The following is a 16,670-nucleotide window of genomic DNA, read 5'->3' on the forward strand; positions in this document are numbered from 1 at the left end:
CATACAACTCACAACCATCATTTTGTCCAGAGTGTCAATAACAAACATATCCATAAGATATTATATATTGGATTTCATGACGTGTCTATCCCAGAAAAGGAGTAATGTTAATTTTGTCCGTTTACCACGTCTAAAAAGCAACATTTATAATAATATAAAATTTAACTGACATGAACATGTCTTCCTCAGTGAATGTTTATACTCGTATCAACCGTTTTACCTTCACCAGCATAACATAAGAAATTCAAAGAAACAATTCTTGAAACAAACATCTTTCATAATTTAGAGAACTTATTTGAAAATAGTATCTACAACTGATATATACTATGGTCACCAAAAAAAGTAAGTAGCATATTTTAAAATGTGTGCAGAAGTATGATACATTCGCAAAGAATGGGAAAATATTTGAACCTTCATCGACATATTATAATTTTTTTTTTAAATAACTCTTTTTTGCAGGTTTTTGCCACAGGTAAAAAAACATGGTTTTAATTGCAGTTTTTTCCACTTGCCAGTTTTTGCTGGCAAAATAGCAACAATTTTCTTAAGGGCTCAGTCACCCACCTTTGCACAGTATTTTTTGTGAAACCCGAGAGCACATCAGACACACCAAATTGCATTATGAATACAAGGAATGTCCTGATGATATCAAATAATTTTGATTTATGGAAATTAGCAATATTATACAAATTCTATGGCAAATTATTAAAAATTTACATTTTTGACATTTAACATGACGGTCGGCTTTTCATTCCAGCTACATACACTTTAAGTACATAGCATTAGATTTATAAAGTCTGCCTAGTTTACTTTGAGGACTGTTAAATGTAAAAAAAATGTCAAATTTTTAATAATTTGCCATAAAATCTTGCATTATATCCCAAAATTTGGTGTGTCTGCAAATATGGGTGACCGAGCCTTTAAGGCAATCAAGCAAAAACTTGTAATTGTAAACTTGTAACAAAATCTGAAGTTTTCAAAGCAGCATCTTTTGCAAGAAATGTATGGCTACAGTGGTTTTTCATTCATAAAAATGATTTCAGAAGTATTTTCCATAATGGATACTGTGGAAACATGAACACAATAACTTAAGAAACAAAATTCCTGATTACGCAAAATGTTTTTGACGTCTCCGGCATACATTACAATAACCTGACAACACAAATTCAGAGGCCCTAATAATGAAGCTCCACTGTACTTAAAAAATCTCTGAACCTTCAACACATGTAGTTAACATTTATGCATCGAGTCTTGTGAAGAGTGAGGGCCTAACGGCCTTTACGAAACAGATCTGTCAAGACATGCAGTAGTACAAGTCCAAATTTTTATGTTTTTATAAGCTCCTTTATGGTTGAGCACTTTACCATTTTTAGATGGTTTCACCTCTATTTGGAATAAATTTTATCTTATGTACAATGTATCATGGTCACCAAGAATTGTGTGAAACTGGCAATATTTTGCAAATGTGCAGCTCTACATGGATAAAAATGATTTCAAAAGTATTTTCCATAAACAGAAACAAAGGACGGTTATATTAATATTTGCACCTTCAACAATAGAATTTCCAAGTATAACAAACTCTTGTAACAGATTTCTGCTCTGTAAATATTTTCTACAATGGATATGTACGAAGGTCACAAAAAAAGTTAAGTTTCCAAAGTAGCATATTTTGCAGTAAATGTGTGGATCTTCATGCATAAAAAAGATTAAAACAATAGATTTCGAGGTACATAGTATAAATTCCAATCAGATTTATTAGTTTTTTCAAGGTGTAAAAATGTTTGTCTCAGAAAAAAAAGGAAAAACCCCAATTTCTTCATGACTTCAAAATAAAATTCTAGATAACAAAAAGGTAATATAATGTGCCCAAAACTGCAATTTTAAAAAGCTATGCATGCAGTCTCCGGAGACAAACTTGGTGTTTTTTTAGCCTAACATATTCCATAATAAATTTGCAATAGATTCATAAGTCTTTATTCACAGTGCAGCAAAGTTTTGCTTTTCATGGTATTTGTTTGCAAGCAGTGTATCTCCTGAGCGATCAATTATTTCATTTTCAATTCAGCATGTTATACTTGCATTTCTTAAGGGAAGGGGTATAAACGTTTGGACAGTATTTATTTTGGGACATTAGAGCACATCAGATGTATCGAATTGCATTCTGAATACGAAGAATGTCCTTCTGATATCAAATAATTTAGATTTTTTGAAATTTGCAATGTAATACACATTTTAAGGCAAATCATTAAAAATTGATATTTTTGATATTTAACAGTACTCGAAGTAAACTTTATAAATCTGATGATTGATACTTAAAGTGTATGTAGGTGGGATGAAAAGCCGACAATCTTCAATATAAAAGGTCAAAATTTTCAATTGATCGTCGGCTTTTCCTCCCAGCTACATACACTTTAAGAATATATCATTAGATTTATCAAATTTACTTTTGAGGACTGTTATATATCAAAAATTTGAAAAATATCAAATTTTAATAATTTGTCATAAAATTTGTATTATATCGTGAATTTCAAAAATGAAAATTATTTGATATCAGAAGACATGTTTCAGATTCAGAATGCAATTCGATCGCCTGAGGTGCTCTCATGTCCCACAAAAATACTGTCGAAACGCCATAAACGCTCATTCTAGATCCCTTAATGTCTACATAATACGAATTTGTAATAGATTCATAACAGTCTTCATTCACACATGGAAGAAAGAGATAAGAAGGAACCACAACGAACGCATTCACTTTGTCCACTCCCTTTACCGACATTTAGTTGACATTGTTATTAATGAGGATTTACTTTGATCAATACCCCGCGTTAAATAGGTGATTGGTATTGTATTCCATGTATTTGCATGTCTTCTGGAGCGTGTGTGAAGGATGATTTGAACTAATGACCTTCCGTGCAAGCACCCTATAGGATTTTCTTTGGTGACGTGATCATCGGTCATTGATGGCCTACATCCTTTTCTTCCATTTTGCCCAATTTTTCCGAACTTTGATGACTTTTTTCTCAGAGTTGGCAGTCTTTGGCACTGAAACGAAGTTAGCTAGTTACGATTATACACATATAAACTATCAAATTAAACAGGTTTTATGTACCGGACTCAACCGGAACATTGTGCATTATTTAAGAACATTTTACATCTATTTTTCATCGAAAAAGTCACCAAAATCGTACCTTATTTGCTAAAGATGAAACTCAGCAAAAAAACGGCCGATTTTGATTACCTTTTCGATGTTTTATAGGACATTTTCTACACAACACGATCAAGAAAACAGTTTGACTGTAGATCCCAAAACAAAGCTACTATACATGTTCAGAGCATCAGTGAAATTCCATAATCTTACTTCTGGGTAGCGTTTGTTTGTTCGTGGATGGGTTTGTTATTAATTTTTTCCAGTAATGATTTTGCCAAGCATCGATCGCGGAAAATGGATCATACATGAAAGTAAGTACCATTGATAGCTTTTCTTTTCGTGCGGCAATAGATAAGCGGATTAAAACTTGGCCGATCGAAGTCGTTGTGGTTCCTTCTCATCTCTTTCTTCCATGATTCACAGTAGCAAACTTTTGCTTTATGGAATATTTTTTTCCAGCAAAAGATATGTGTACCCCAGTACCTCCTTAGTAATCACTATATCCATTTTCATTGGATCTTGCTTAATGAACATGTTATATACATATATTTAATGTCTACATAAAAGCCTGAACTACAAAATACAAATAGCATTAAAACTGATGCACTTTGCTTCCTTGTGTTGTTCACATGTATTCCTACAGTTGTCAGCTAATGTTTTGTTTTACTCTGATTGAAACATGCCTCCACAATGATTACTCCATTGTAGCTATATTGTAAAAACAAATTAATCTCAAATACAGAATAAATATAACTGTTGCCTTCTGTGCATACATTTATGCTCAGTTCAGTTTTGTACCTTAATTGTGGTGCAAATAAAAGTATATACATCTATAAACTATATAAGACATTTGGCCAAAAAAAGGGTTTCTCTCTGGTCAAAAAATTGTGCAGAAAAACATTTTGTCTTCATTGTTTTTTCTTTTCTTTTCTTCTTTTTTTTGTTTTTGTTTTTTTTAATTATCAAAATAACTGAAAACCATTGAGAGAGAGAAAACAAATGCATACCACCTTGATTTCCAAACTCCTTTGCCTAAGACCAGAAACAAACTTCTTTTTAAATTTTGTAATATTCCACAACATTGGTAACTTGATTGAAACATGTTTTGTACAAATTCTCTACGCTACTACAATTTTTTCTTTATAGAACTGATGTGTACAACTTTGTTCTACACTGACATGCGCAGCATCATACATCCATCATACATCGATATCATTGATTTAACATATCATAAGTTAAAGAAGATTGTTAATCATGTTGAGAGCTGTTCAGCATCAGCTCTCCATTACATATATTTACATTATATATATCTCCATTAGATAGTTGGTGTACCAAATTTGACCTAATCAACGCCCTTGCCAATTATTAAAAAAATTGCTCGTTTTAGCAACTCCTTTCAGTATATTTTTAGCATAAAACTGGATACAAAATGTAAATTGAATCACAACATTAAGTAGCAATGGATGTGACATTTACTTTGTATTACCCCAAAATATAACATTTGTTTGCATGAAAAAGTCAAATTTTTAATTTCCATTTTTACTTTTATGTCCAGGGGGACTAATTAGGTCGAATATTAGCAAACTTAAAACAAACTACAAAGAAACTATATCCATCGTATATACTTTGTAATCATGGTGAGTTGAGGCCATTATTATAACAGTTCAGGGCAATTTTCCCCAGATACAAATTCCTCAATTGGAAGAGTTGTATGATTTCTGCTTTCAACAACATAATAGGCAAGTTTTACTGCCATCGTAACATAAGTTCCGCTTAGCTGTTTCATGTTATAAAAAAATTCATCCAACAGATGGAAAGAGCTAGCGTTTTTAAGTCTGGTTTTGTTCAGGTTTTCCATCCCTACTCAGAGCCCCTGTCAGTTTTCTCTAGCCAAAAAGTGACAAGTTATCCAGCCGATACCAGCGAGGAGGTAGGGGTTGAGCTGTAAGCAGGTGCGATAATGGACAGGCAGACTGATGACAATCTCCGCCTTTACATACAGCTGGGAGAGGTAGAATGAAAACAGGTTAAAGGCCAAAGGGGTGAAAAAAAAAAGCAAGCTGCAATTATTGTTCCTGCAAACCTTATCGACTTTTAATATCCATTTTCAGAAAAGCCACCTAGGTATGGACTTCCTTTTGGAAGCATGCACACAGAATAAGAATATATGCCAATGTACAATTGTACATATAACTTGTATATACTACCGTATATTTAATTTGTCAATTTCCATGCACACGTGCTGCGGTAGCATTGAACTCTGATACCTTGAGTTAATCATAAATCTTTTCATACATATGGGGTATTATTAATGCTTCAAACTGGTTTCAATCATTGTGTAAGCATTGTGTGCAACTGTGCATGCTAAGAAATTCACACCTAGGTGGCCCCTACTCTGGCCCAGGTTAGGTTTTATAGATGTGAACTACATTTCGTATCTTCTTCCTACAAATTGGGCACATGGCAAGCGCGTTGGCGCATCCATCGCACGCAACCATGTGATTACACGGTAGGAAAACCGTACTCATGTCGTTGTCCATGCAAATCTTGCAGAGTTGACTGTCGCGGTATCGCTCAAGTTCAGATTTCAAGTCGTGGACTGTAAGGAAGAAAAAAAAGCAAACACTGAAATGGTTACTACAATGTCCAAATCTGTTATAAAGTATGACACTTCTTCATTGTCTAAAGAGCACATATATTGTGCTTGTACTGTGATGACTGAATTACTTATCGCACGTATCATGTTGGATTCGGGGGCAAAATCAACAAATTTTATGCAAAATTGCTGCAAAAAGTGGAAATGTTTGCAATTTTGGGTTTTTACTGGGGGGGGCATGGGGGCAAGGGTTCTGACTGGGGGCATTTGCTCCCCCCCTCCATGCCCCCTGTGGCGCCACCACTGGTCGGACTCATGACAATATTCTTGCGCTACTTTGGTTGTGCACTATAGTGTTAAATTTAAATCATCAATATTGTTGTTCAAAAAATCAAAATTTTCAGTAAAAACCTAATGAAAATATTATTTATGGGTAAACAGTTCCTATATCGTTGTCACTTTCTTGTGTATTTATCTGAATTCTCATTTTAAAATGTTGGTAGTAAAGAAAAACAATGTGAATAAGCCAGTAAGCAGTTTTATATAAACATATCCTAATTTATCCATCCACAAATTAGATCAAAGTAATATAATTCAACATTTTTCATATAACCTTTCTTGCATAATGTTACTAAATGTCAATTAAAAACATCTGGTAGGATTAATTTCATTTTTAGGTAGTGGTGTAGGCGTGCATCAAAACAGGTGACATGACGTCACAGGTCGATTGAGAAAATAAAAGTTACATGCAGTTTTTCCTTGAATATGTCAATTTTGCACACACGGGCAAAATTGTATGCACAGAACCAATGTTACATGCATCTGTACTGTGCATGTAAAACTCCTCTAAATCGAGCACTCTGCATGACATCATGCCTGTAACAAATACAGAAATTTTACCAGACATATACATGGATAGTGTTTGAAGTAGTTTATGTTACATTGGGTTATTGCAGTTGAAATCCATACACCCCCAGGATGACATGACACAGGAAGGGCAGATTTCAAATGGGGTTACCTGAATGAGTGGCTCCATTTGAAATTTGTACCCTCTGTTTGGGAGATTACAGTCATATCTTCCATGGATTTCAACTGGAACAGCCCATTATAGGTTCAAACACAAAACAAAACAAACCAGTAGTATAATAGGCATTGGATGATTTAAAATGAAAATGCAATGTAACACAAAACCAATGTAAATTTGACCATTTGTGACCCAATCCGATCCACTCGGGCTAAAGTCGGAAATTTTGAAAACTGAGTTATTACCATTACTAACTTGCTCAGTACATACACTTACTCATGTTGAATCCCCAAGTGCCTTGAATACTTGGTTGCATAGTTATGAACATTTTATATATCCATTTTCTAATGTTTTTTACTCCTCATTTTTGCCTATATCTCACAGTTTCATTATTGCCGACTTTAGCCTGATTGGACCAGATCTGGTCACATTTTAAAATACACCTTTGCTGACTGCTAATTTCATTTTCAGATGTAATAAACTGGTCCCAAAAAGTAACTTACCAGGTAAGAAATTCGTCTGTCAAGTTCAAACGACAAATCGTATTATACTGAATAGCATATGAGTGGAAGCGGTGTACATTTACGCGGAGTTTGACACCTCATTTGTCGCAAACAGATCAAAACTTTTGAAGTTATGCTCATTTGAACAAGCCTTCTATCAAATTTGAAAGTTGCAGGTCCGCCCCAATGAATTCACACAATAAACAGACACATGATTGAATAAGGACAATTGTCATTGAACTTTGATCATTCTTCATCCTCACAAGAAGCAATAGGAAAGTTAGTCATGCAAAGAAGAAGAGGAGAGCACTGATTACACCTGTATACTGCCAACCATCTCAAGTGGTATGAGTGCAACTTTCATTCCAGTGGATAGGTTCGGTTAAATAAGCATAACTTCAAAAATACTCATCCGTTTGCAACAAATGAGGTGTCAAAATTGCGTAAATTAACACTGCTTCCACTCATATCCCATTTAGTGTAACACAATTTGTCGTTTGAATTTGACAAACAAATTTCTTACCTGGTAAGTTTCTTTTTTGGAGCAGTTTATATACCATTCACATATGTGATGCGATCAAGCAAAATGAGTCGGATGTCGGGAATATTGATTTTGAGATATAATCAATAATAGTATTCAGCTTCCTTTGCATTTTATTGTTCTGAGCAACACTAAAATGGTTATATCTCTGGAACCATAAGTCTAATTATAATGGGGTTTTCAGCAAAATAAAGCTCTGAGAATGGCTCATATAATGAGATTGAAAACTGAAATTTGCTTTTGATCGACATCCAGACTCATTTTGCTTGATCGCATCACATATATTCAATTACCAATTACTAGAAACTAAAACCGGAATTTAGCTCTGTTTTCAATTCACCAGAAAGCTGGAAACTTTTTCTTTCATCTCAGTTTAGCACTATGCCTACTTATTTTTTTTAATCAGTCTAGCATTTCCATTTGCATAAGAAATTAAGTGAAACTTTGCAGTTGGGATAAAATCTAGCTATATTCCTGGGAAATGAACATTTTTCCAGCTCAGGTCCTTGCCTTAAAACCCAACCTAATCCTTATATCTTAACCCCCTGAGCACTACCTGTCGCTCTAACATTGCCTCTGATTGGCCAATTACATGATATCTTCACTTTAATCACCAATCTGAATGGAGGTTTGTAAATACCGTAAAACCTCGTCTACAAGCATATAGTGTGTTTTTGATGAAAGCTATATTAAAATGAGACATCCGTAAATATGCCAATACAATAGATTGGTCTTACAATGGTAATTGTTTGTATATGTTTGTATCAGTAATTAATTTACTCAAAATCCATAACACTATAATTTTGTCGATGGATGGCATCTGGAGTATTTTAGCTTTCATCAAAAGCACTCTATATGCTTGTAGACAAGGTTTTATGTTAATTTACCCCAATTTTTTTGTGTGGTGAAATTATTCTAACAATGTTGCTGATTGGTCCCATTAATAATGAATACTTCTTTTTGGCCAACAATCGGCAGGTAGTTATCATGGGGTTAATCAGAAGTCTTGCCAAAGATTATCATAAATAAATTTGTGTGAATCTTAAGTTATCTTGCATGCACATTTTTAAAGCTTAAAACATATTTAGGCATGAATCGACTTCCTGTGTGACAAGACAACTCTACCCACCTAAGTGAAGTTTAGAAAATGCACAAAAAATTACCAAAGTTACTTTTCAACATTTTCACCTGACAAGAAAACAGGAAAAGAAATTTAGTTACAAACCTGTAGCTGGCAGCAGACGATCTTCATCTGTGCGAGTATGTGCACCTGCTGGGGGCGCTGTCTGTGGTGCCAGGTGTCCTGGCAAAGTCCCTTGGTCACCAAGTTTACCTTTAAAACAATTAAAAGCTACAAATTAAGTTTCTTATATTCCTCATGAAATTGAAAATCATCATGGTCCCAAGAATTGATTCTAGCATCTTCTTTTTACGGTATTTTCGAGTAGATATCCAGGGAAAAAGTTCATCATCAAAATTTTGCAGTTGATTCCAATTTTGCATTTGCAAGTTATGCATTATTATGCATATTAGATTTTGTTCATTTAAAACAGATGTCAAATTGCCTCAAATTGATACCTATATGTTTATTTTAATGGGAGGATTGTGTGATGTATATTCAGAAAAATAGACAGATATGGGCTACATGTATTCCAGTTTAAATCCACACACCCCCTATGGAAGACATGACCTTAATCTTCCACGCAAGGGGTGTTGATTTCAAATGGAGTCACCCAATCAGGAAACCCCATTTGAAATTCACACTCTCCTGTGTGGAAGACTGTTAGCTAGCCACCCGTCCACCTGTCATTTGGGATGAGCAGTTTACTCCTGGGACATGCAAAATTAATGCATGTGACATATGCTAAATTCCATAAATAAGAGTTGAATAAATTATGTGAACTCAAAACCAGACCAGATAAGTAAATCAAAGCTATTTCAACAACTCTTCCTAAACCTTTGTACAGGAGCCAACCGTTGTTAATCTGTGATGAATCCACACTCAGTAGCGTATACGCGAACGCAAGGTTACGTGTACGCGTTACACATAAGCGCGTAAAATTTGTCATACCTGGAACATTATGAACTCTCTTATGTTGGCGGTAGCAGCTAAATATTACCGCTTTATCCTTTAGTTTTATTGCTGATATCAACAGAGAAATACCACAATCTTTTTGTAAGGTTAAGTGTAATAACAAACGGACATTCCTCATGAAATAATCATGTGAATTAGACATCTTTAGTTAGTTTCGTTGTTGAAAGGGATTCAATCATGTTTCACCGTTGTTCATCGCCGATTAACAACTCACGTCCGGCGCGTCTGCGGAAACCACTCAGACGACGGGGATGCATCGTTGTTAATCGGTGATGAACAATGGTGAAACATGATTGAATCCCTAAAGCAATAGCTATTTGAATTGACTGAACCCCAGAAGGGGCAGAGGTTTAGTTTATGTTTTTAGGGTCAAATTTTCGACAGGCAGTTTTGGTGAAAATGATGGGCAAATCCTAGCTATGACACTGCATTTAACACATTATAAAATCATCTTGGTTGTATTATGCTCATACATTACCTGCATAAGCACTTGATGATAACGCTCCAGCTGTTGATTCTGATCCCTTAGATGAAGAAGATGCCTCAGGCGGTGATCGCTCAACCAGGGTCACATTCTGTAGGTCCTTCGCAAGCTGGCTGACATCTCCTGCTGGTGGGTCTTCTACAGTGGGTTCATCGTCCAAGTCAATACTGCCTTCAGCTTCAAAGATGGCCTCTAGGAGCTCTTGGGCATTGGCAAATGGTGGCTCAGTAGACTGCATGCGGCGGCGAATAACGGCTCTCACCAGGCGAGGATCGTAGCCCATGTCCAACACAGTTTTGGCTACTTTACTTTTCATTGTTTGTTCAATGCCAGATGCTGTTGAATACAAAATATGCTTGATAAAAATATGCTGGCCAAATAATCAATGTCTAAGACCTATTTTGATTGGTTACAAAGAGGGGTATATCCTGTATTGAGCCAATCAGAGATGTGATAATTAGAATAGTAGGGATTACACTTGCTGAGAGATCTAACCGCTCTAATTTGATAGGTTCTTCAGATGATTATATTTGTAACTAACCAATCAGGGGCTCTGTAAATGGAAGGACTGCCACAATTACATTAAATTCTGACAGAATCTTTCTCTGGATTCTCACCATCTATTTCTGCCTCCGTCTCTCTCTCCTTTCTCTATTTCTGTCTTTCTGCATTTGTGTGTCCAATACGGCTCTCCATCTTTGATTAATCATCTCACTCTCCCCACTCACTCACATTATATATATCTCTCCGTTTTTTCTCCATTTGTTTGTTTTTTTCATTTTCTCTCCTTCCCTCACATTTCTGCAAATGCTCCCTCCCCTCCCTCCCTCTCTCTTTTCCTCTTCTCCCTCTCAATACATGGTTATTCAATCAGATTGAGCATGATCTAAAGCGAAGCAAGAATATATATTTTTTAATTCAGAATTCTGCAAGTGCAAAATACAGTATTTTTGTTGAATGGGTCAAATTCAGGTGTATCAACAATGTGAACCTACCTGTTCTTCTTGGTACTGTTGTCCTGGCAACCCCAGCCTCTGGTTCTCTTTCATTTGTTGGTTCCTCCTCCTCTTCATCTGAACCTGTCCCTGAACCTCTCACTGCCATCTGAGCTGTCTGGAAGGTGCCGGCTTCATCTTCACCAGCATCCTCACCGCCACCTGTGTTGCCCTTGCGATTACCCTAAAGCAAGACAATATGAATGATAGTTGATACATATTATGTTTTTAAAGTTGTTGATAAAAACAAATGACATTTGTTCCAGTAAAATCATCAAAAATTTGGTTATTCCTTCACACAATTTTACACAAAATTACATTGTAGGGTTAGGGTTAGGGTTTGTTTAGGGTTAGGATTAGGGTTAGGATAAACCTTAGGGTTAGGATTAGGGTTAGGATTAGCTTACATGAAATAATTACATGAAGGATATAACCAAAAATTCCTAAAAATAATTAAACAGCCATTCAGGAGCAAAGACCATTCAGGAGGAAAAAACATACCGCATTACATTTTCAACCTCATATGTGAGACCAGAGATAAACCCTTCTCATTTTGACCTAATGCAATAACATTTTAATACATTTTAATAGATTTGAGAGCAAAACTTTAAATTATTCATAATTATCTACTTTTCACCTAAAGACCAGAAAATTGTGTAATCTTGGCAATCTGGTCCACTTTAACTGACTTTTATTTTGTCATTCTTAAAGTTTTGCAAACTTTTTTGTACATCTGATATGTTACTGAAAAATATCAATTCTGTGTGCACCATTCTTTTTATTTTATTTTTTACAACTGGAATTGAAAAGAGAAAGTTATTCTGACAAATCTGTTAGCTAAAATAGTTCACATTTCAAACCACTTATTTGAAAGAATATTGAATGTTTTATTATATTCAAAGCATTAAAATTAATTTCTTCGTTTGTAAACAATCCAAAGAGTGTTGACATATATGCAAAAAAATATTGTGGTTACTACATACTATTTTCACAAATATTTTGATGCCGGATACGGATATCAATGGGCTACATCAATGGGAAACCTTATAAAACTTTGTTTATTGTATATATTTGTTTTACATATTTGTTTTACCAGGAATTGTTAAGCAAGTATGTTTTCACTTTCAGTTTTGCAAATTCACTGAGAGAAACGTTATACAGCATGTTGGAGTCCAAATGCCATGAATGAAAAAATAAATAATAGAAAGAATAGCCCAAGATATTCAAGTACATGCTTTCAGAATTGATTGGATAAATGTAGCACAACTACATAGACCAGTGGCGTGTCCAGGGGGGGGCTTTGGGTGCTGAAGCCCCCTGCACTTTGTAAAAAATCACGTAAAATCAGCCGTTTTTTGGCGATTTTAGCCCTTAAGCCCCCCGCATAAATCTGAAAAAGGGGCTGAGCCCCCCGCAGGAAAAGATCCTGGACACGCCAGTGTAGACTGATGGAATTAGACAATCAAAAGGCCTTTCTCTCATCACAGATCACTGTTTGGCTCAAGTCCTTCAGGCAAAATTTTGTCTATTTTTCTTTCCTTTTTCTGTTTGCTGCATTTTGCATGTGTGATCGATTTTGACTGGAAAAAATGTGAGCGAAGCAAGTGCTAAAAAATGCATTTTTTACAGATTTTGGTAATTTAAAAAAGTTTTTAGGGTCATTGCCAACAAAACATTCTCTGGATTTTTAAAAGGTACATTCCCTCATAGAACAGGGTTTTCTTTTTTGTCGTCTTACAGGCAATGGCGGTGCCAGGAATTTTTTTTCGGGGGTATTGGGGGAGAGCAAAGGGAATTTCAGGGGGGGCAAAATCAATCAATTTTGCGCAAAAATGCCATACATGTAAAGTGGAAAGTTTTGTAATTTTGGGTTTTTACTGGGGGAAACAGGGGGGGGGCAAGGAGTTCTGACTGGGGGGCATTTGCCCCCCCATGCCCCAAGTACAATTTCTACTCACCCCAGCAGACAAAACTTCAGCAGATATTCTTGGTGGAGGGAAATTATGGACAACATAATCCACATAGGCCTGACCCCTCTGTTGTATCAACCATTCGCAGCGAGGAAACCAGCGGGCATGCTCCATCCATGGTTCGTCTTTGGGTTCCCAGTTTTTGAGGCCTCCGTCACAGTAAAAGCATTTGCAGCTATCGTTATTCCCTGAAAAAATATTTGAAATTGGGGGAAAATATTAACTATGATCAAATTATGATCATCACAGGCTTTAAAAAAAACAGTAATAATTTTTGGGCTGAATACTTTTGGGCTAAATCATGAAACTTTGTTCTGCCACATCTCAAATCAACCTTGTGTTAATTAACGCAAACGACTTGGGCATCATAAAATATACATTGTGCTTACTCAGGTAAAGCCATATTATAACATTTTCGAACAAAATAGATTAGCATTTCTTTGCCATAAAATGTTAGCTTTTACCGTCAGATATATCCCTTTTATTTTTGAGCCGAACAACTACGGCAAAGCAAAGAAAATTGGAATTTACTACCAGCGCACATGTCGCCAATACGTACCACTCTTTCGGTCATGTTGTGGTACGACCCTTTGTTGTGTATATCACCGCCCGCACGCCGTGTACGTACTCTGTGTTATGAACATTGTGTATGTGTTCGACTAATAATTCCATGGTAATAATAAAGCGCCGGTTCCGGTGTTTTATTCAAAATCTCGGATTTTGACAAAACTACAACACCTAGAGTCTTGATTTTTGCAGGGTATATTGGTTTAATAAAGTACAATTTAATCGTGTAAAAAATTCCGCGAGGGCATCTTCCTCAGCAAATGTTATGGCTTTAATCATTATAAGAACTTACATTCCAACCAGGATCTTCTGAATATGGGGCAAGAAAGATACTTTTTTCAGTTGTTTTAGGCCCTAAGGGAATAAAACATCCATTACTCACTTATCTGAAGTAGGGTGAGATTAGTGCAGCACTGATGCAAGACCATATCCATATGTGTTCCCATCAAGGGCTTATGCAGCCAGCATGTAGGGAGTGTTTTACACACCTAAACACCCAGTTTTTGCCCACATGGACAGTACATGGCCTATACCTTGAACACAAATCTTTAATTTACACACCCAGGTTTTAGAATTTACACACCCAAACCTTCAAATCCTAGAAGTCCTTGGTTCCCACACAAACATAAAAGTGGACCAACTGCTTTTGTTTATTTAGGTGTGTTTTGGTGTGTGTGTTTTTTTTTGGGGGGGGGGGGCAAGGGTGTTTTTGTGGGGTTTTTTTTTTTTGGTTTTTTGCAAACAGAATAGTCTAATATGCTACATGTACTTCCTCTAGGAAATCACAAACCCAAAATACTAATTTGATTAATGCATTCCAAATTAGGACATTTCCTTTATGGTTTTGGTTTCTGTTCCGGATACATCAAGAAAATTACGCTTTAATAAAAGGTTTGCTAATCACCACAATTCACAAGCATGTGTTGGTACTCAATTTTGTTAGGATTACTCGGGTGTGCTGTACCTGGTTATGGAATAAAAGCCACTTTCAGTTAACACTTCCTCTTTTTTCTTGTCAACTTTCAAGTTCCTATCAGGAAGTTATACATTGTCCCTTTAAGGGTAGATGAGGTATTGTTGGTCGAAGCAACCAAAAAAAAATTGATTTTCTTTATCTAAATCAATATATTATTGAAAATTAACACCTTGATGTTTTGCCAAAAGTTCATTCTACAAATCATATATTTTGCAAACTTGCTTAATTTATTGTTGTTAATGAGTTATGTACGTTTTACAAAAGTGTTGTTGTTTCAGCCCTCTTTACAACGTAACTCAAGAACCGCAGCACCTATAAAAGTATATCTGTGATATTTTAATTCTTCTACACGCCGCTATGAATTGAGCAATGCAGTTTTTCCCAAAGCGCACTACCATTCGTAAGATGCTGTGAACTACCAAATCACAACAGTTTAAAATAATTAATCACTTTAAGGTCACTGGAGTTGGAAGCAACGGTATCACTGTAAAACTGTGGGAAATAATATTTGTAAGCTCTGCTTCCTTTAAGCTCTGCTTCTTACATTTACATGGAGCAGCTTTTTTTATTACTGTAAAAATTGAGGGAAATAAAATAGCTGCTGCATGCAAAAGGCATTCTTGCAGCACAAGTCACTATCATTGTATTGTACACATCTATGTTCCTGGTGACCAATCACCCATTTTAGGGATTCCCAGGGCCAGTGTATTATTTTGACATGTATGATACTTTTGTTTAGTATGACAAAAAGATATATACTACACAATTGAGGTTGCTGAAATGCAAAAGAAATCAAAATCCTTCTTTTGGGTGAATCCCAAAATAACTTTTACCCACAATTTCCAACAAAAGACTCGATTAGCTTGACTGCGTACAATCTTCTTTGGTCACGCAACAAAATTTTGACAGAGCCTGTACTTTCCACCAACAATATTAATGCATTAACATTTGTAATGCATAAAACAAGTCAATAACATGAACATATTTTCCACTCTGATGATCAGCAACTGTCACTACAAGTTTATTCACCATAAATAATCACCAAAACACAGATCATTCCATTTACGATGTATACAAATAATAACAGGGTTAACTTCAAAAAGGTGGAAAATTGTCTCTGCGACTTGTTCCCATAATGAATTACCTGGACAAAAATAACCTGGACAAAAATGTACATATTGGCATGTACAAATTTGCCATTTTAATGCTAAAATGGCAAAAATTGATGTTACTTTTGGTCTGAAACAGAACCTAAGGCAGATCCAAATCGCAAATGGCCTCTTCCCTGGATAAACTCAAGAGCTGACAAGGATTTTTTTCAAACTTTGATAAAATCAAAACTTGGATTAACATCATTCTGCTGAAACCTGTATAAACATCTTCTCAAAATATACAGTGGCAATATCTTCATGTAATTAGATCAAGTACCGTACTGACGCGAGTATAGTCCCACCCCGTTTTTGGGTGAACATGGTTCAAAATTGGGGGGGGGTAGGACTATACTCAATTTCAACAAAAAGTTATTTATTTTTTTGGCTTTGGAGTGTCCCTGGACCAGACCTAAATGCTAGGATCATTTTATATTCACGGTTGATTAAAAAAAAAAAAAAAAAAAAATTTAATTTGTGGGTGGGACTTTACTCGAAGATGGGACTATACTCACGTCAGTATGGTAATTAAGGGGGTACTACACCCCTGGCCAATTTTGTGCCTATTTTTGCATTTTTCTCAAAAATTATAGCGCATTGGTGACAAGTAAGAAATGTATATT

At 35.6% G+C, this 16,670-nt stretch overlaps 1 protein-coding gene across 1 annotated transcript in view; it reads right to left on the reverse strand.

Moving 5' to 3' along the window:
- Positions 1 to 4,351: 4,351 nt before the first annotated feature.
- Positions 4,352 to 16,670, reverse strand: part of LOC140144373 (baculoviral IAP repeat-containing protein 3-like) — a 28,263-nt gene continuing 15,944 nt past the window's right edge. Inside the window, exons 4-8 of the mRNA XM_072166191.1 lie at positions 13,345 to 13,544; positions 11,387 to 11,570; positions 10,386 to 10,727; positions 9,038 to 9,145; positions 4,352 to 5,747 (exon numbers count right to left, since the gene is read on the reverse strand). Coding sequence (XP_072022292.1) covers positions 5,554 to 5,747; positions 9,038 to 9,145; positions 10,386 to 10,727; positions 11,387 to 11,570; positions 13,345 to 13,544 — 1,028 coding nt within the window. The 3' untranslated portion in view covers positions 4,352 to 5,553. The remainder of the gene's footprint in view (positions 5,748 to 9,037; positions 9,146 to 10,385; positions 10,728 to 11,386; positions 11,571 to 13,344; positions 13,545 to 16,670) is intronic.

This window comes from Amphiura filiformis, unplaced genomic scaffold (assembly GCF_039555335.1).
Source record: "Amphiura filiformis unplaced genomic scaffold, Afil_fr2py scaffold_51, whole genome shotgun sequence".
NCBI classification, from domain to species: Eukaryota; Metazoa; Echinodermata; class Ophiuroidea; order Amphilepidida; family Amphiuridae; genus Amphiura; species Amphiura filiformis.